Source organism: Aethalodelphis obliquidens, unplaced genomic scaffold (assembly GCF_003676395.1).
Source record: "Aethalodelphis obliquidens isolate GAN/ISIS:26980383/991018 unplaced genomic scaffold, ASM367639v1 scaffold5, whole genome shotgun sequence".
Lineage (NCBI taxonomy): Eukaryota > Metazoa > Chordata > Mammalia > Artiodactyla > Delphinidae > Aethalodelphis > Aethalodelphis obliquidens.
Window position 1 is genome coordinate 6,396,045 of NW_020837949.1, and position 21,128 is coordinate 6,417,172.

The 21,128-nt window shown below is 47.0% G+C and overlaps 1 protein-coding gene and 1 pseudogene across 1 annotated transcript; one reads left to right on the forward strand and one right to left on the reverse strand.

Moving 5' to 3' along the window:
- Positions 1-380: 380 nt before the first annotated feature.
- LOC113617794 (ubiquitin-conjugating enzyme E2 C pseudogene) lies at positions 381-796 on the forward strand (annotated as a pseudogene).
- A 7,447-nt stretch (positions 797-8,243) lies between these two features.
- On the reverse strand, positions 8,244-18,300 carry GIMAP8 (GTPase, IMAP family member 8). Its single transcript, XM_027101540.1, has 6 exons — positions 18,140-18,300; positions 17,527-17,712; positions 15,220-15,880; positions 13,547-13,592; positions 10,675-11,301; positions 8,244-8,974 (listed from the first exon to the last, which is right to left on the reverse strand). Exons 3-6 carry the CDS (start codon positions 15,829-15,831, stop codon positions 8,298-8,300), a joined length of 1,962 nt encoding a protein of 653 aa, XP_026957341.1. The 5' UTR covers positions 15,832-15,880; positions 17,527-17,712; positions 18,140-18,300; the 3' UTR covers positions 8,244-8,297.
- Between the last annotated feature and the right edge of the window lie 2,828 nt (positions 18,301-21,128).

Consider the following 21,128-nt stretch of genomic DNA (forward strand, 5'->3'; position numbering starts at 1 on the left):
AGCTTGCAATGCCGTTGGCTTTGTGCAAAACCATTTTTTAAAATATTTGAATCTGAATGTTACCTTGATTTTTCTCTTTGCTTTTCTCTTGTAACTAAACATATCTTACTTCCCTAAGGACAGATGGGTGCCTCAGACAGACTTTACCCACGTTCACGTGCTTAGAAAGACAAAATAGTAAGCGTGTTAATAAATTTTGAACTACTATTCACATTCCAGATGTTACTGTTTAGATTCAGAGCGTCAATGAGCCCCTTCTTCCCTCCACAGCTTTGACTCATAGCCATGCATACAAAGAACTGGCACCGCAGCCCTGCAGCTCCTGTCTTCCTAGCAGCACTGCCTGGGCCTCCAGAGGCAAGAGGCTATGGCAGGAGCTGATGACCCTCAGAATGTCTGATCTGACAGAGGAATTTCTACCTTCCCTGAAGCAGACAACTTTTTCAAATGGGTGGGGACCATCCATGGCACAGCTGGCCAGTATATGAAGACCTGAGGTATATGCTCTCCCTGGAGTTTCCCAGGGGCTATGTGTCCACCACAGTGACGGTCCTCAAACCCTGCTACCACCCCATCGGGGACACACAGGGTAACATCTGTCTGAACATCCTGAAGGACAAGTGGTCCATCCTGTACGACGTCAGGACCATTCTGCTCTCCATGCAGAGCCTGCTAGGAGAACCCGACACCTATAGCCCTTTGAACATATGCTGGCAACCTCTGGAAAAACCCCACAGCCTTTAAAAAATATCTGCAAGAAACCTACTCAAAGCAGGTCTCCAGCCAAGAACCCTGACCCAGCTGTCTGGCTGCTCTCCTTGTATTGTCTTTTTGATATTTTCCTTAGATGGTCTGTCCTTTCCTTGATTTCTGTATAGGACTATGTATCTGAAACTGTGCTGTTGAGGATAGGTTGGGACCTGGGACGCTTTACCAAAGTGCTTGCACTTGGCCCTGGACAAACAGCTACTGCAGCAACAGCGTACAAAGAAACTATAAGGAAGTAAAAATAACTGCACGCACGTGCAGTCGAAGTCGGGGCAATTATGAACAATACGATACACTTCTGAGTAGGGTACTGGCATGATCCCTGCACACAGCATCACCAAGGGGGAGGGCAGACCACCTAAGCCACCCCTCCAGCCCGACCCACTGATCTGCCTCTACCCTCACCACACTTAAGGGACCAGCATGCCTTCCTCAGAGAGTGAGCAAGGGCCTGTTTCTTGTTCACACTCCCTCCTGCTGTAGCACAAGTCCCAATAAAACTTTGCCTGAGTTTCTCATCTGGCTTCTTATCAGTTTCTATTGATTAAAGTGTCCAAGGACCTGGGTTGGTAACAGTGTCATCTTTGTTTTGTTTCTGTTTTTTTTGTTTGTTTGTTTTTATTGTTTTGCTGTCTTTTGAGATGATTTTTTTTAAATTTTATTTATTTTTTATACAGCAGGTTCTCATTAGTTATCTATTTTATACATATTAGTGTATACATGTCAATCCCAATCTCCCAATTCATTGTTTCTGCTTTTTAATTTTAAGTCTCTGGTTGAGCCCTTGTGATGAATATATTAAATCAATACATTTTGGATTTGGAAAAAAAAAAAAAGACGAGTCAACTGGGCCAACTATCACCTTTTCATCCAAAGCACAGAGCCCCCTAGTGCTGGGGTGAAGAAGTGCAGCAGGAATCAACGGTCATAATGGCATTTCGCAAACCACCTCCCTGAATGGGAGAGGGCTGGTCCAGAGCTGGTCTAACAAACATCCAGACCATGTGAGACTCAGAAGAGTAAACCTGAGGAGGAGAGACTAACCTGAGTCTGCCAGAAACAGATCTTCTCTGGTCAACTTAGAGCATGGAAACAGGGAGCACCAAGCAGACTGCACATGGGCACAGGGGGACCCAGGAACACAAGAGAGGGGATGTGGAGCCTGCTTCCTGATCTGAGGCAAAGAAACTGTTGCAGAAACTCAGCCTCTGTTCACCCGTGCCGAATAGAAACGCGGAGACAGGGTTTTAGGTGACGTAGAAAAGAGTAGCTTTTATTGCTTTGCCAGGCAAAGGGCGCCACAGTGGGCTAATGCCCTCAAGACTGTGTGACCCACCCTGGAGGGGGTAGTGAGGAGTTATAGTGTTCAAGGAGCAGGTGTGATCGGCTCATGGACAATTCTCGGATTGGTTGGCATCAAGGTGAAGTTTCAAGCATCGTCAACCTTCTGGTTCCAACCAGTCTGGGGTCCATGTGCTTGTGGTCAGCAGTTTTCATCTGGTGGGTCAGCTTCCTGTACAAACAACTTAGGAATGTGTGTCAGGACTTTATCTATGTCTTTCAGGGAACTGGGAGTTCCGTGATTCTGCAATGTGGCAGCATTATAGTCTAAATTGTTACCAGTTCCCCAGCCCAACAGCTATTGTCTCTACGTCTTCACATTTTCCAATCATTCACTCTTGAGTCAGCATTTTGCTTCAAAAGACAAGGACTTCTGTACACGGTTTCAAAACACTAGTCCAATGTCTGGATCAGTGGATGTCAGGCTTTCCCCCAAGTTCTTCCCCCTAAATTACTCCTCATTCTATGAGAAGGAGTGAATACTCTTCCCAGGGAGTGGAATTTAAATACGTATTTCTCTCCTTTGGAAACTGAGGTGCAAGTAATTCTCTCTGAAAAGACTAGGGGGTTCTTGGAAAGCTGTTCTTTGAACAGTCCCTCTCAGAACCCAGCTGCCATGCTATGAGAAGCTCAAACTGTATGAAAGACCACACACATGTGGGCCGTAGGGTAACATCCCAGGCATCACTGACCAGCCATGTGAGTGATGCCTCTTGTACATTGCAGCTCCATTGAGATCCCAGATAACTGCAACTCCAGCCAACGGTCACATGGAGCAGAACCAGCTCCTGTCAATCCACAGATTCTTGAAAGATAATAAAACGTTGGAAATGTTATAAATAAATTATGACTATATTAGATTATATATTACATATAAATTTAGTTGGCAAAAAAGATCAATGCTTTTGTATTATCCCCAGGACCTCAACCGTACAATCGGATGTATGTTCCCGAAAATAAGGGTACGCCTTATTTTATTAGAGTAAATCTGCACCTGACTTTGGTGGATATCATGAAACTTAAGCCACAAAAGTGTCTACAGCCAATAAAAATTCAGAGCTATAGAATGTAAAACTACTGCTGTGCTGCTAATAGCTAGCACAGATGTTGACAAAACAACAGTTTCCAACTGTGGATAACAAACATCCTTCTACGCTGCAACAAATGAAGCAAGTGCAGTAAAGCAACTACCAAAACATGAGCCCATTTATGAGTTTGACCTTCTAGCCAAACTCTTGTCAAAGCAAAAATGTGCTTGTTGCCACTTGCTATGTGATTGTAAATCTCACTTTGGAACCGGTTTTGTAATGCAGTCTAGTGAAAGCTTTCATACAGCCATTAGTACTAGATGGCTTTGGAAGTCAAGGAGACAAAGGGAGGTGCGGGGTGTAAAGAAAGATATTTTCAAACCAGTGGCCTGTACTTTACAGACTCTGCAGATGAGGAGGGGCACAATGTAACTGCTTCTACCAGCTTTGTTTTGCATAGGAACAACCTGTAATCAAATGCAGAAATACAGCCGCTTTCTTAGCAAACATTTTCTTAGTATTTCCAGTGGAATCAGTAATTTACAAAGCAGTTCTAAGTGAAGTACCCAGTGAAGAGCTTGGAATGACTTTTAGAAATTCAGCTCTAAGAAACAAACAAGTACTCTTCTCAAGCTGCATGAGAAACCACCCCAGAATATGAAACCACAAAGGCAAAATAACGAGCCATTATCATAAACAGCCCCTACAAAATAAAGAAGAATGAGGCCGAAAGCTGCAAAACAGGAAGCACATCGCAAAATATCTTCTCTCAGTCAACATCGTGAGACCCTGAGATAGAGGGGGAAAAAGCAGGAACCTGGAGAAGAAACTGAAAGTGTTACCGACCAGGGTTCTTGACCTTCCCCAGTCAATAGAAATTGACCAGAGGCCGGAAGAGAAATTCAGGCAAGGCTTTATCGGGGCCCCTGCTGCAGCAGGGGGGAGGGGGGGAACAGACAGCAGGTTCCCTTGCTTGCTCGCTCCCCGAAGGGGGGCAAGCTTGTTTCTTACGTGGGGTGAGGGTAGGAATGTGTCTGGGGGTCGGGCCAGAGGGGTGGCTTAGATGTTTTGCCCACCCCTCTGGTGGCGTTGAGTGCAGGGGGCATGCACAGTGGCCTGCTTTTGCTCCCAACACCCTGTTTTTGCTCCAGGCTCTTCAAAAGTGGCAGTTGTGGGTTTTTTGGTGTTTTGTTCTTTTTTTGGTCTCTTTGTATCCTTTGGGTCCAGAATTTGCCCCAACTGGGCATGCACGCAGTTATTTTTAGTCCTATATAGTTTCTTTGTATTTTGTAGCTTGAGGAGAGGTGTGTCCAGGTGCAATGTTTGCAGCATTGTAGCAAAGGGTCTCAGGTCCCAGCAGAAGGTCTCAGGTCCCAGCCTGTCTCAAAAGCAATCAAACAACTTGAAACAACAGGCAGCAAACAGAAAAAAACAAAAAACAACAGTTGGAGAAAATTCAAAAAGAGACAGACCTTCTCCAGGAGCTAGAAGATTTAGAATTGAGTCTTTTAAATATTCATAGAAAACAAGTTGGATACCAGAAATAAGTACAAATATATCTTCTTGTTAAACCTCATGGAGTACCTCAAATATTCTTTGGCCCACATTTGATGTTCATCTTAGTTTATTTAATATTCTGAATACACGGGAAATGTTTCAATGTTTGTTCAATTGATTTTTCCAACCTTTCAATATAATGTGGGAAGGATGAGGAGTAAGGTTTGTTTTTTTTTTTTTGCTGTACGCGGGCCTCTCACTGTTGTGGCCTCTCCCCTTGCGGAGCACAGGCCCGGGACGCACAGGCTCAGCGGCCATGGCTCACGGGCCCAGCCGCTCCGCGGCATGTGGGATCTTCCCGGACCGGGGCACGGACCCGTGTCCCCTGCATCGGCAGGCAGACTCTCAACCACTGCGCCACCAGGGAAGCCCATGGGTTTTTTTTCTATATTGAGTTGTATGATTTCTTTATGTATTTTGAGTAATAACCCCTTATCAGGCACATCATTTACAAATATCTTCTCCCATTAAGTAAGTTGTCTTTTTGTTTTGTCGATGGTTTCCTTAGCTGTGCAAAAGTTTTTAAGTTTAATTAGGCCCCGTTCGTTTATTTTTGCTTTGTTTCCCTTGCCTGAGGAGACAGATCCAAAAAAATCTTACTAAGACTATGTCAGAGTGTCCTGCCTATGTTTTCTTCTACAATTTTTATGGTTTCCTGTACTACATTTAGACACTTCATCCATTTTCAGTTTGTTTTTGTATACAGTTTGAGAAAATGTTCTAATTTCATTCTTTTACATGTAACTGTCCAGTTTTCCCAATGCCACTTATTGAAGAGACTGCTTTTTCCCCATTGGATATTCTTGCCTCTTTTGTTGTGGATTAATTGACCATATGTGCGTGGGTTTATTTTTTGGCCCTCTCATCTGTTCCATTGATCTATGTGTCTGTTTTTGTGCCAGTACCATACTGTTTTGGTTACTGCGGCTTTGCAGTATAGTCTGAAGTCAGGAAACGTGATACCTCCAGCTTTGTTCTTTTTTCTCAGGATCTTATATTGTAGGGTAGCTCTGCAAGTAATAAATTCTTTCCACTTCTCTTTATCTGGGGATGTTTTAAATTTCTTCTTAATTTTTGAAGAACAGTTTTGCTAGATAAAGAATGTGGGGTTGATAGTCTTTTCTTTCAGCATTTTGAATATACCATCCTATGGACCACTGGCTTCTATGGTTTCTGATGAGAAATCAGATGTTAATCTTGTTGAGGATCCCTTGTATGTTATGAGTCACTTCTTTCTTGCTGTTTTTAAGATTCTTTGTCTTTTGTAGTTTGATTATAATGGGTGTGGGTCTCTTTGAATTTTGAATTTATCCTACTTAAAGTTCATTGAGTTTCTTAGATGTGTACATTAATGGTTTTCCTCAAATTTTGGAAGTTCACAGCCATTATTTCTTCAAATATTCTTCCTGCCTCTTTCTTCTCTCCTCTGGCAATGTACATCACATTGCTCAGCCCACACATTCCCCACCTCATGCAGGTCCAGTGTCACCTGCTCAATCACGGGTAGCACTCTGGGATTTGTTCCTGCCTTCAAGCTGAAGGGAAGCTCTGGGAAGAGGCACAGGATGTCTTCTAGACTTCATTCTTCCCAGGTACCTGGCTCTAACACTGGTTACATCTGTTTGTCTTTGCTGTAATGACATGCTCAGAGTAGAAGATTCCTGAACTGGCAGAGGCCTAGTGAAGTGACTGTCACCCAGTTTAAAGGTCTTCAGGCATCAAAGATGCAAAAACTTCACCAGAGTCAAGGGATTTAAACATTTTCATTTCCTCTCCGTGGAAGCATGCTCTTCCCCCAAGTCAGAAAAATAGAAATCAGAAGGAGGAGGTGAATTCATAATATAATTCATCTTTATTATTTCACTCAACTGAATATATTTATACACACTTACCAGAATCTGTCATATTAAGGGTTATGCAGAGTACAAAAGTATTAATGGTGACAGTCCATGCTCTTATAAATGGGTTAATCTTGAGGTAACCTGATACTTTGAAATTTTTAAAAAGCAGATGATGACATAGATCATGTCCTCAAAGCATGTGTAAAGCGGTTAATATTGAAAACATCTGACCTTACATCTAACTGGGAGAAGACTCCATAGTTCTCATATGTCACCCACACCAGGCAGCTCTCAATATAACCTGCTTAGCCGTGAGTAGGACACCACCATCTTGGAACCGTAAGAAGCAACCTTAAGTATGGAGGCTGCATGCCGATGGGTGGGGGCAGAAAGGCAGAAGGAAGCTGGAACGTTGATGCCACACTGGTCTCAGACTGCCTACTCCTGGACTTCTTAATGTAAGACACTATAAACCCCTAATGTGTTTAAGCCATTATTATTTGACCTCTTGGAGTTTTTTGGGATTTTTTGGTTTTTTTTTTTAGCGGTACGCGGGCCTCTCACTGTTGCGGCCTCTCCCGTTGCGGAGCACAGGCTCCAGACACGCAGGCCCAGCGGCCATGGCTCACGGGCCCAGCCGCCCTGCAGCATGTGGGATCCTCCCGGGCTGGGGCACGAACCCGTGTCCCCTGCATCGGCAGGCAGACTCCCAACCACTGCACCACCAGGGAAGCCCCTCTTTGAGTTTTAACCTAATTCCTAAGCCTCAGGGACAAGGAGGGTGGGGTAGAGAGGGAAAAAGAAAGGGAAAGAGAGAGAGAAGTATAAAGGAGTTCTCAATAACTTTTTCTAGAGGAAATCTAGAATTTTACTTAGAATTTTAAATTTTTGCAAGATCGTCTAATCTTGGCAATTTTACCATGCTTCTAATTTTTGTTCTAGTCTATTTCACTGTGAATGATTGGCAATAAAATCTTTTGATACTTCACAGACTCCTGTTCATTTCCTCAGGGACAGCAAAGGAAGGTAGACTAGGTCCCACTTTCCATTCCAGCTTGGACTGGGGAAAGAAGTAAGGAGTAGCCATCATGTGAAGAAAGGAAGGCCCTGAGTGCTGCCGCGGTGGAGATGGAGAGCTCAGGGCACCTGGCAAGCAGTGCTGGGCATCAGAGAGGCCCACAGGAGTCCAGCTTCTCCATTCTGCCACACCCAGGAGTTGACTGGACATTGTCTTACCTTCATGTATCTAAATCCTCTGGTTCTTGTGTGACTCTCTGTATTCTGACCCCAGGCTGGCCTTGGCCTCAGTCCCAGTGTCTGTCCTGACTCTGATCTGTCTACACAGATGAAGTGATTCTTGTGACTTGATTCTGATCCTTAATATCAGCCTAATTAATCTCTGAAGCCCTTGCTCAGATTTTCCCACCTTATTTTTTCTTTCTCCTTTATTATCCCCTACTACCAGCCCCAGCCTGACAATTTATTTACCTACAAAGAGCTGAAGCACCACAGTGTGATATGCATTCACCTCTCAAGCCCTCAAAGTCATGGACCCTCTTCCCATCCCACCAGTCCTACCATTGCCCCCCACCCCCCCCACCCCCACCCCCACCCCCCACCGCCCGCCATGCTTGTGGCCTGAGGGTATCTCTAACATAAAGAGACCTCAGGCATTTCAGCTTGCTATAGCAACTTACCTTTTAAATTATTTAGTAATGTGGGGCTTCCTACACTAACTTACCCTTTAAGTTATTTAGTAATTTTATAGTAATGTACTTTTTAAATTATTCAGTAATTTTAGGGGCTGAAAATTTTTCATTGTTTTGCCTACATTCCCCCATGGATGGCGATATTCATGCTCTCCACGGCACTTTATCAGGTTAGTAACCTCTGACAAAAGCTCTCTTGTCTGCTCTTCCCTGGCTTGGCCAGTTTCTCTGTTATTAAAAGCACAATATCTCCCCTTACATTTTTCAGTTATGTCCCTAAGATATCTGTTATTTGTGTTTTTGACATAATCTTCAAGCTTCCCAGTCCCTAAGTCTTCCTTCCGGGTAAACAGCACAATCGTGTATTTCATAACGTCCTCTCCAAAGATGGTCTTTAATTCCGCCACTGCCTTTTTGTCCTCTCGCGTGATCCGTCCTAGCTGTAATACCAGGACCAGAACCGTACTCCCTTCTTTATAGTAGGACAAACAGCGTTTGACCTCCTCATCGACCTGGGATGGATCCCCTTCAGCTCCAGACACCAGGCAGGGCAGGGGAGTGTCCACAACCACAACATCCTGCCCATCCCACACCCTCCAGCCGCTCTGGCATCTCTTGGTGACCAGCTGTGCTCCCAGCTGAGATAGGAACTCCGGCCTCCCGAGGATGGTGTTCCCACTGGCACTCTTCCCAGTTCCGCTCCTCCCCACGAGGATAATGCTCAGGGACTCTGCAGAAGAGAAAGCAGGAAAGATTCGTGACCATGGGCTGATCTGGCTACAACTTTCATCTCAAGACTACTGCCATTAATTACAGCAGAGGACGCTCAGAAAGTTCCACCCCCAAGCATTGGCACAGCCTGTCACAATTACACAGTCTGGGGCTTCCCTGGTGGCGCAGTGGTTGAGAGTCCGCCTGCCGATGCAGGGGACACGGGTTCGTGCCCCGGTCCGGGAAGATCCCACATGCCGCGGAGCGGCTGGGCGCGTGAGCCATGGCCGCTGAGCCTGTGCGTCCGGAGCCTGTGCTCCGCAACGGGAGAGGCCACAACAGTGAGAGGCCCGCGTACCGCAAAAAAAAAAAAAAAAAAAATTTCCCTATAAATGAGATGATAGATGCAGAAAGATCTTGCAATTTGTATTACTGGGGTTTTCCTTATGACTTTGCACTTGTACTGTGATCTCTTTCTTCCGTTCAGGTCTCACAGTTCTCGATTGTGAGTTTTTACCAAGTTACTGATACCTGCCTCAAAACGAAGAGAGAGGAAAGCCCATCCCACGTTCTTCCTTCTGGGAGAAATTACTCAATTGCTTATCCTGAACCCACAATCTCATAGTTAAACATACAGGATTAAAAAATAGATTAAGTTCCTCTTCCATGCCCTCGGACAGTGTGGTTCTCACCCCCTCTGCAATCTGGTCTAAACTCCCCATCCCACATCCAGAGGTGTGAGCCCTCATCTCCATCAAGACCACGCCCCTTTGTCCTCTCACAAGTAGACGCTCAGTTCTGCCTCCTTGCTTCCAGTGGCTAGTGTACTCTCTGGAGCGCTGTACTCAGCCATGCAAACTCTACCCATTCTCCAAAGCCTGTTTCAAATCGTGCTTCCTCCACACAGCCCCTCCCGACTTTCCCACATGTCTGTGCTTTTAGGAGGCTGCCCAGCACCCGGCTCCCCATTAAGAATGTGAAAGGGCACAACAAACAGATATGCCCCTTTTGGTCTGATGTTCTTCCCAGGTGAGGATCTTTGAAGCAGAAGAGAACGGGATGAGTAGAATGGGAAGAATCTCAGCTCAGGTCAATAGAATTTGTAGCACTGAGTGGACTACAAGGGGGCTTCTGCTTAAGCAGTAGGTAAGGCAGTGTGGCTGGACTAATAAAGCCCACCTAGTGCCATGTGGGGCATGACCATCATGAGGATTCAGGCTCCCTGTCCTTGTCCGGTCAAAACAGCCCCCCTTCTCCAACAGACGGAAGAGTAAAGGACCAAGAGAGTAAACAAAGAGGTCAAGAAAGGCGGAGGGCAGGGAGGAAAGGAAGAGGCAGGGGGTGGGGGAAGGGGAGGAAGAAGGGAAGGGTAAAACCAAGGAACCAGGACTGTCTCAGCACCAGCACTGAGCGCTAAGCCCCGGGCAACAGATACGCTGTGGGGAAGACGAGACCGGAAAAGGCCAACTCCTTCCCTCAAGATGCTCACCACCCAGTTGAAGAGATGGGAGAAAAGTCAGGAGAAAATTATAGGCCAGGTCAGGACAGTGCACGCACAGGTACATACATTTAGTAAAATTTGAGACAGAAAGGAGAAACAGTCGGCTAACAGAAGAGACCTGTCCTTTGGACCTCCGCGATGCCCTTCAGAAAACAAAGTTCCTGCACATTTATATCTATTTTTAAGTATGCGGAAAAGGTTTTCTAGACAGCGTTTACCTTTCCCCCTGAAGGTGCACGGCTTGCCCCCATGCTGCTGCACCACGCTCACAATGTTTTGCAGGAGCTCGTCCACCTGGCACTGGTCCTGTTCTCCCGTTGCGCTATAGTTGAAGATGCTGCGTCGGTGTTTACATTCCTCGATGAGCTCGTAGAGCTTTTCAGCTCTGATTTTTAAGAACGTATCTAGATCCTGATTCCCTAGATCTTCTTTCCTGGTGAGGAGAACAATCATGTACTGAGTGACGTTATCTCCAAAAATTCTGCGGATGGTACTCAGCACCATGAGATCTCTCTCATTGAAAGAGCCCAGTGGGGTCACCAGCAGGAAGGCATGGGGACCTGGAAAGGTGTTGTTCAAAAGGTCTTGTTCAACATCCTTTGCAGATGAGAGGTCTGGAGTGTCAATGATCAAAACTTTCCTCCCTCTCCAGATTCTGCTCTCAGACTTACACCTCTGGGTTACTGGCTTTTCGCTGTATTGGGTCTCAAAGACCCGCCTCCCCAGAAGGCTGTTTCCGGCTGTGCTTTTTCCCACACCATGCTTCCCCACGAGCAGGACCTTCAGTGCTGACAGCTCGTGGTTCGGCTCACATCCTGTAGCCTGGTGATGCTCCGCCCCTGGCCCTGGGACAAAAGGACAGATTCAGAGTCTCTTCTTACATTTGAATACAGAGATGTGGATGGGTTTTAGGATTTCTCATACATCTCTTTTGAGATTTTAGAAATCTCTTGTCAGATTTTATAGAGAATGGCAGTGGTCCTCTGAACCAGTAGAACTCTAGACCCAGTCAGAAGCTACCCATCAAAGTGAAAGCCATGAAAAGGGCCATGAACAACTTAAGAGAGGTGTAAAGGGCTTCAGATTTCCCAGGAACATGAAAATGTTGAACTTGGCCTTCACTGGTCATGAGCCTCAGGAGCTCTCTTATTTTGCTGCCAAAGTTAACTACTGGGGTGTGAAGCTCATGGGCTAAGGCAGAACTGGGGAGAATGAGTTTAAAATGCATCGTAGTGGGGGGCTTCCCCGGTGGTCCAGTGGTTGGGACTCTGTGCTTCCACGGCAGGGGGCACGGGTTCGATCCCTGGTCAGGGAACCGGGAGTCCCACATGCCGTGAAGGGCGGCCAATCCAAATAAAAAAATAATAATTCAATTTTTTAAAACTTAAATAAAAAAATGCATCTCAGGGGTATGTTCATAAAATAGAATACAACTCGGCAAGTTAACAAAAAAGTGATGTACTGACATGCAGCCTGGATGGATCGCCAAAACATGCTAAGTGAAAGGACCCAGACACAAAACCACATGCTACAATGATGTCATTATCTGAGGTTGAAGAACACACAAAATTAATCCATGTTGATAGAAGCCTGGAGAGTGGTTCCCTTTGGAGAGGGACAGTAAGAACTTCTAAGGTGATGGAAATGCCCCCTATCTTTATCTAGATGACGTCACATATGTGTAGATACGTAAACAACCCTTGAGTTGTACACGTAAGATTTGTGCATCTCACTCTATGTAAATTATACCTCAGTAAATTACTGTAATAACCTGCACCACAGAACTGTCTCTCCACACATACACTGTCCCCACCACTTCTCCCATGATCCCAAGTCAATACCAGACCCACTGGGCACATGGCAGAGCCCACAGTTACGAGGATAGTCACCGAGTCTGTATCACCCAGGGCGCTATCAGAGCGGATGATACTCGGCGTCTGAGCCCCAAGTCTGGGAAGGGGAAAGAACACAGCATTTAAAGAAAGCAGCTGAAATGCTAGTGACACCATGTCCGTGTTATGCTGCCTTGGGAGGGTTTCTACTTCCCCCCAAATCACTTCACACAAGCCCACATCCTATAAAAAGTCTTCGCCAACACCCTCATTCTGAGATGCTCCTTGGTCCCCATGATGTGCTATGTTCCCTCACTGCCACAAGTCATTCCACCCAGTTTTGTTCAGTAACAGGAATATTCCTGGGGGTCTTGGCTGACGGGCATCCACAGAATTTTAACTCCCTACTGCTGTCTAAGTTCACGTGTTTCTGGCTAAATTTACTCAACTGTAAAACGAAAATAACACCGTCTTTATAGGATTGTTATTAAGGGCTATATTGTGAGGTTATGGGGATTATATATTATATGCTACTAGGATTGAATAATTTATATTCTCTATATGTATATATATATATCCCAGCATATAATGTCAGTTGCAATAATTATCATTAAAATTTTAATTATTATTTTGGGAAGTCCTACAAGGACAGAGATCTCATCTACCTTATTCACTACGAAATATTCAGTTCTTGCACAGAGCTGGCCCAGAAATAACCCGAAAGTCCAACAACAAAGAGATGGGTGAATCTGTCACGTATGCGCGTACCATGGACCACATTACGTCCACCGAACAGAACAAGGTAGATCTAAGTCTATTGACATATGCAGTGTGCATGATACACCATTAACAGCAGTCATCACACAGATACTGAGCTCCATCACTGAATTCTGCAGGTGTTATTCTGTTTAGTGTTATCCATGAAGAAGTGATTTCTGCCTCCCGGTAGGAGTCCAAAATTGGGTAGTGCTGGGTCCCAGGCTGGGGAGAAGAGGCTGAGTCAGGAAAGAAGCTGCAAGAGACAAGCCCAGCTCTGTAACATTTCAGGGAAGGCCGGGGACACCTGCACGGGTGCCGCACCTACTCACAAGTGTTAGCAGTTCCCTGGGAGACAGACTGTGGGCACCAATCTGAGCCAGAGCTCCAGGGCGCATTTTTGTTCTGACTTATCTAGATAATTTTTCCACTTCATTTTGATGCATGATGCATTCAAAAGAATACAGATACGAGCTTAACATTTTTTTAAGAATTATCTTACCATGTGGACGGTCCTCCCTCTGAGACGTAGCTTCATTCACACAATCCTAGAAAGAAAATAAAGAGGAATATGATGCACACAGACGTAAAATCTCAGCTTTTCACAAAGTAAAGGAACGGAGACACAAGTATATAATTCAGAGTAATTCGATGATTAGGATGTGGTCAAATGAACGTCATGGTCATGGTCATAGTCATGGTCGCTGCTGGCACGTGTAGTCCTGTCCATGATGAAGCTGACCTTGAGACCCCGCTGCTGCTGCAACGGATTTCCCAGGAGTAAGAAGGTGGGTTTTGTTCTCACTCAGAGGAGCCCCACAAATGCCATCTAACCCAGGCATTGTTCCTGAAGCGCTTTCTAACTTTACTTCTCCGCAGTCGCCAATAGTAACAGTAATTCTTTCCAGTGTCTCCCAGAGTTCCTGCTATTCCTGGAGAAAATCCAGACGCTTAAGAAAAGCTTCTGGACTCCCTGGAAGAAGAAACTAGTCAAATGATGGATGTGCGGTGCATTTGAGGGACAGGGGAAGGGAGGAGATTGGAAATCAAGCTCCCCATGTATCTCCAATGTCTTCTTCCCTTACTGCACCCCCAGTATAGAGATGAAGCTTCTTCAAACGTGAGATCCAGTAAAATTTGGAACGTTCCCCATCCACATGGGCAAATGGAGACAATGAAGGATGAAGAGCTAAACACATAATTAACATCCCCTTCACCTGCCTGGGGAAGCCTCACTCCCAACATTTAAATTGGCATGAAATCAGAAGTTTTAAAATCAACTAAAATATCAATCTGGCTATCGTGTGTGAAATGGATCGGGGTGGGGAGGGTAAGGCACAAGAATAAGTGAGGGGAAAATTGTTATGCAAATATGTGTCAAATAGTACAGGCAAGAAAAGAGGTTGCCCTGGACCAGATGGTGGTAGTGGAGACAGAGAGAAGCAGGCGGATTCCAGGTGCCTTAATCACACAAGACGATGACCTCCTGGAAGTCAGATGCAAGCTGGCCGTGTAGCAAAACTGACATCTGGGCTTAGGTTTGAACAGCATGATGGGCAGGACAGCCATTGACAGAGCTGAGAGGAAAACTGAAGTCTCAGAGATTCAAGAGGGAAAAAGAAAAGTCTGGACGTGTTAACCCTGAGATTCTTTAAGAGAGCGATGTCAGATAGCAATTGGATGGACAAAGGAGTCAGAACTCAAGAGGAAAGACCTGGACTGGAGTTACTAATTTGGAAACTGTTCGCAACAGATGAAGCTCAAAGCTGTAAAAATGTGGAATCACCTGAGGACACGAGTATAGAGAAGGGAGGAAGGGCGAGAACAAAGCCCTGAAGATGCCAGCTGTCAGGTCATTAGAGGAGGACTCAGCACTCTCTGGAGTAGCAAGTGAGGACGAAGAAACAAGAAGAGGATAGTTTTACTGAAGCCAAGGGAAGAGAGGGTCTAATGAGTCATTTATGTGTCCGATACTATGAGGGGTAAAGTCAGATAAGCTCTTAAATATATCCATTAATTTGCCAATAAAGTATAATACTCAAAGTAGCTTCATCTTTCCAGTTTACAGATAAATATCCCTTTAAACAGAGCCTCTGCAACATCTCACTTATTTGTGCCTTTATCCCGCTAGCTCTAGCAACAGAGACCCTTGGAGACCTTCACAAGAATCCTCACCTGGAATCCACCGTCTTCATTTCTGAAGTTCACCCAGTATGGTCCTTGGTTCTCATCCACCAAACACTGGACCTTGCAGAGGAGGTCCTTCACCTGGGCGTCCCGCTCATTCTCACTTGCCTTGTTGTTGAAAGCGCAGTATCGGCCGCCACAGTTTTGAACCAAGTCCCTAACAGACTCGTCACTTTCAATGTAATCTTCCAGCAAGCCATCCATCAAATCGTCCTTCCAAGTAAAGACTATAATGATGTGCTTCCTGGCTTTAGCTCCAAACACCTTCTGGATGCCCTTGATTGTTTCTCTGTCCTCCTCCTTATAATGGCCGACGGGAATTACCAGAAGGAAGGCGTCGAGGCTGGGAGCTGAGAGCTCCAGGCAGCGTTCAATGTAGCCTCCCTTGTCATTGGCACAAGCTATTGAGGAGAAAAGGTCAGGGGTGTCGATGACCACAACCTCCCTCCCCTGCGTGGCCCCACTCTCTCTCTGGCACGTTTTAGTCACCATCTGCTCACTGAACCTGGACTTGAACACAGCTTTGCCCAGAATGGTGTTTCCTGTGGCACTTTTCCCTGCGCCATGTTTCCCTAAAAGAAGAAGCCTCAGTTCCGACATGGAGCAGTCTGGCTCTGGCTCTCTCTCCTGACACAGGTTTCCACTGGTTCTGTTGGGACAAAAAGCAACACAACAATGTTCAACTCACAAACAGAGTGGATAGAGGAACAACAAGAAAGTACCTTCTGGGCTTCCCTCGTGGCACAGTGGTTGAGAGTCCGCCTGCTGATGCAGGGGACATGGGTTCGTGCCCCGGTCCGGGAAGATCCCACGTGCCGCGGAGCGGCTGGGCCCGTGAGCCATGGCCGCTGAACTGCGCGTCCGGAGCCTGTGCTCCGCAACGGGAAAGGCCACAGCAGTGAGAGGCCCAAGTACCGCAAAAAAAAAAAAAAAAAGAATTACCATATGACATAGCAATCCCACTACTGGGCATATACACAGAGAAGACCATAATTCAAAAAGACATGCACCCCAATGTTCATTGAAGCACTATTTTCAATAGCCAGGTCATGGATGCAACCTAAATGCCCATCGACAGACGAACGGATAAAGAAGATGTGGTACATATATACAATGGAATATTACTCAGCCATAAAAAGGAATGAAATTGGGTCATTTGTAGAGACGTGGATGGACCTAGAGACTGTCATCCAGAGTGAAGTAAGTCAGAAAGAGAAAAACAAATATCGTATATTAACGTATATATGTGGAATCTAGAAAAATGGTACAGATGAACCGGTTTGCAGGGCAGAAATAGAGACACAAATGTAGAGAACGAATGTATGGACACAAAGCGGGGAAGGGTGTGGTGGTGGGATGAATTGGGAGATTGGGATTGACATATATACACTAATACGTATAAAATAGGTAACTAATAAGAACCTGCTGTATAAAAAAAGTAAATAAAATAAAATTCAAGAATTTTTTTAAAACTTCAAAAAATGAAAGAAAGAAAGCTTTCTCCAGAACTCTTGTGAAACTCTAAAGCAGCCTCCACCTTCTTCCCAGGATAGAGCCCAAGCGGGACGAGGCTTCAGGCACCCAAGCAAAGCTTCCAGTGATGTAGGGATTTGTCCCACGTCAGGGGCAGTTCAGGTGCACAGAAAAAGGTGGTCAGAGAAGCTTCCGGAGCCCGGCCTGGAGAGAACTCAGTCCCAGCCCGGCAGGAGGAAGGAAGAGAGTTCATGGGTGAAAGCCCAGGAGGCTTAAATTTAGATAAAATCAGAAAGAGTGTTTTTGGCAAACACTGACCACTTTCAATGATCAGTTAATGGAATCCTGATTGTGCAAGGGTTGGAAAATATCGCGAGAGTGAATGTGGAAAATCAGTGTCCAAACGGCCAGCTTCCCTGCCCGCTTCTGCTCAAGGAGGCAGGCAGCTCCTGCTGACTTCCCCGGGGTGAGGGGGGGAGTTTGCTTTGTGTCACAGTCGTGAAGTCAGGGGATGCCGGAGGAGCGGACCTACCCCCCCTTTTTCTTCCAGGCCTTCGTCTCAGCCCTGGGTGGGGCGAGCAGCCCCCTCCCAGACCCGCCTCTTCCTAGGAAGGCTGCGCACAGACACGACTCCCCGGGGAGGGGGGTGACCTCTGTGCCCCCCCCCCAGGCTGGGGAGACCTGCGAAGGGGCGGGAAGAACACCCCAGAACCCCTGAAATCAAGCCTTCCAGGTGGCTGTCTCCCCTCCCTGCGTCGGCCGCCTTTCCCATCCTCATGTTCACGTGTCCAGCACAGAAACCGCCACCACGCACACACGTACCTCGGTCCTGTCCCCTGAGCTGTCACAGTCTCAGAACCTCCAGGTTCCGCGTGCCTCCGTCTCTGCAGCGCTCGGCTGGGTGAAGCGGCTACTCTATCCCCTCAGAGGATGGAGCAGCGGCGCGGGGAGAGGAAAGCAGGGTCTGGACCAGCTTCGCAGGGTCAGGATCTTCCTGACACAGTGTTTCTGAGGAGGAAGAGGTTTTTAGAAATAGGTGTCCAATGCAGTCGGAGGGGAAGTTCAGAAGTGATGCCGGATCACAGGGTGAGAACGTCTGGGTCACGGCCGTCTGAGCCAGGAAGGGACCGCGCCCATCTACCCGGCGCGGTCAAAGGCTGGTGGGAGGTGGAGGGCGGAGGCTCCGCTGGGGCTGAGGGGACCCGGGCTGAGCCCCAGCCGAGCTTCGGAAGTGTCCCTCGAGAAGGATCGCTGTGCCGACACAGGCGGCCCGTGCGGAAAACAGTCGGGGGCCTTTCAAGGCTTTGCGAGAGCTGGGGGTGGGGGGAGGGCCCGGAGCCCGGAGCAGGTGTTTCTGCCCCAGCAGGTCCCAGCCTTCACCGCTCAGCCCTGCCCTTTCCCGAGATTGGGGTGAAAACCGAAAGACATAGTTTACCTTCTCCCACCAACTCCTCGCCCTCCGTCTGCCCTGCAGCAGCCCGTACAGCTTCCTGTAACAGCTCCTCTCCTGCCTTCCAGAGGTCTCTCCCCGAACGCCCCCTCCGGATAAACTCGGGGCCTCGGACAAACGCTGCTTCCCAGGAGAAAGTGTTCTTTCCCGGAGCTAGACAAACATTTGAAATGCTAGAACGTTGATGCTTTCCAAGAGTTCATAAAACGAAACCCTATTGTGAGCCGTAAGCGTTCAAAGCTTCCTTCTAGAGAAGGAAGTGAAACACAGAAAAAGACCTTATTTTATTTTATTGTGCTAAAAAAAACAACAACCACACATGTAACATTGACCATCTTAGCCATCTTTAAAGGTACGGCTCAGCAGCTTCAGGTGCCTTCTCGACATCGTGCCGAGAGAGTTCCAGAACGATTCCATCCCACAGCCTGGAGCTCTGGCCCCATTAGATGCCAATACTGCTCCCCCCTCCCCAGCCCCGGTAACCACCGTCTACTTTCTGTGTCTATGATTTAGATACTTCCTGTGACTGGAATCAGACAGTATTTGTCCTACGTGACTGGCTTTTTTCACTTAGCTTAATGTCCTCCGTGTGAGAGGACTTTCAATCACGGTGCAGAGGCCCTTGAGCTCACACTGTCACTCCACGCTGGGTCTATGAATTGTCTGACGTGGGGCTGAGCCTTCCAGAGACCCCATGGAAGGAGGAGCAGTGGGGGCTGGACTGGGTTTTGAGGGGCTGCCGTGTCTCCTGGGGTCCCCCTCCCCTCTGGTCTTCAAGTTCAGTCTGCTGCCACCGCTACCAAGGGCTGGGGTGACACGGCTACACCTTGGAGGGGAAACCAAAAGAGGTCTCCCATGCCCCCACCCTCTTAGTAAGGAGGACCAGGTCCAGGAAGAATCCCCACCCTCCCTGGGGCACTAGATCAATTCACATAAGATCAACACATCAAAACCATCAGACAGGGGCTTCCCGGGTGGCGCAGTGGTTGAGAATCTGCCTGCCGATTCAGGGAACACGGGTTCGAGCCCTGGTCCAGGAAGATCCCACGTGCCGCAGAGCAATTAGGCCCGTGAGCCACAACTACTGAGCCTGCACGTCTGGAGCCTGTGCTCCGCAACAAGAGAGGCCGCGATAGTGAGAGGCCCGCGCACCTCCATGAAGAGTGGCCCCCGCTCGCCACAACTAGAGAAAGCCCTCGCACAGAAACGAAGACCCAACACAGCCAAAAAAAATTAATTAATATTAATTAATTTAAAAAAACAGCCATCAGACAGAAGCCACATGGCCAGTCAGTCATCCCAGCTGTGTCACTCCCAGAAGTGGAGGTCAGGTGAAGCCAGGGTCACAGGCCTGGCGGGATACCATATCCCCAAAACAGAGAACACAGTAAACTGAGATCAAGAAAAGCTCCCTCTTTCTTAGATGAAATATGAAGCTTTGGGGAGCACTCTGAATAAAACCAAAGCCTCAGGTAACTCCTCGATGAGTCAGCAGGTGATTATTCGCTGGGTCAACGATTTTGCAAAATGACCCTCAGCACATCAGCTTTTGGAGAACGGACTTCTGTGGGGCCCGGATCTGGGGAAGGATGGGGCTTTCCTGCCCCCTAGTGGCTGTGTGGGTAATGACAAGGGCAGCAAAAGCACTCCCCAGGTGGCTCTTGCAAGGACTCTGCAGGTAAGACACCCCTCTTTCCCCTTCCTCTCCCCTCTTTCCCCTTCCCCTCCGAGACTCTCAAAGGGGGCGGGAGGGAGAGGGACTGGATTTCCAGAAAGTACATATGTAACATGTGTACTTCCTCCTGGAAGGCACAAGTTATGCGAACAAGGAGGAAGCTACCAGGACCCAGCACTGTATCAGACACAGAGGTTCAAAGACTCTCCAGACACATCCCTGGCTCAAGGAGCTCAATCAAATGACGGGAAGGGAGACTAAAGCTGTGGATATGAAAAGTGTACATGCGCTGCCATAGAAGCGTGTTCAGGAGGCCATGGGAGCAAAGAGGAAGGCTGTCAACTCCGCAAGATGGAGAAACAACCAAGTGGGAAGCAAACTTCTCAACAAACCCATAAACCAGCCCTTTACTGTGCCAGGGACTTTAATGGAGGAGATTAGCAGGCACAGTAGAGGCAGAAGCTACACAGGGGAGCTTAAGCCTTCCCCGCAGTCTTGAAGGGCAGGTAGAAATTTCCCTGGGAAGGACACTCAGGCAGAGGGAGAGTGGCAAATGCCACAGGCAGTCAGAGTGATGAGAGCAGCTTGGGCACGTGGAGGAAATGGGGTCAGGCTGCAGGACCACCGAGAGGCTACTGCAATCGTCCAAGCTAGAAACAAGGACATGAACGAAAATAGTGACAGTGAAAATGGACGTGGAAAAAGGAACAGATTTATGATAGATTTAGGAGCTAGAAACAGCACAAGAATAAAAAAGAGTCATTCAGGGTTGCTTTTACAAGTGTTCCAAGTTGTCACATCAAAGGGAGTGCTACTCACAACATAGACATTCCTTATTTCAAAAAAAAAAATTTTTATAGGTTGTTTTATTTCCAAGATAGGACATGTGTGCTTACTACAATTTTGACAGATGGCAGTAAAAGTGTCTTGTAACTAAATTTGTACATGTTGGCAGTTTTCAGATGTAATTAAAATGTCTTATTCAAACAGACTCCTTGTTTGTTACAATATTTATTATTAAGAAATAATATGCAGCCCTGAACCAAGATGGCGGAGTAGAAGGACGTGCTCTCACTCTCTCTCGCGAAAACACCAGAATCACAACTAGCTGCTGGACAATCATCGACAGGAGGACACTGGAACTCACCAAAAAAGATACCCCACATCCAAAGACAAAGGAGAAGCCACAATGAGACGGTAGGAGGGGCGCAATCACAGTAAAATCAAATCCCATAACTGCTGGGTGGGTGACTCACAGACTGGAGAACACTTACACCACAGAAGTCCACCCACTGGAGT

Coding starts and splice junctions, on each gene's coding strand:
- GIMAP8 (XM_027101540.1), bottom strand. CDS start 15,831: ATGTCGGAACTGAGGCTTCTTCTTTTAGGGAAACATGGCGCAGGGAAA. Junction 13,593..15,219: donor ATGAAGACGGTGGATTCCAG/GTGAGGATTCTT, acceptor TTTTCTTTCTAG/GATTGTGTGAATGAAGCTAC. Junction 8,975..10,674: donor GTGCACCTTCAGGGGGAAAG/GTAAACGCTGTC, acceptor TCTCTTCTGCAG/AGTCCCTGAGCATTATCCTC.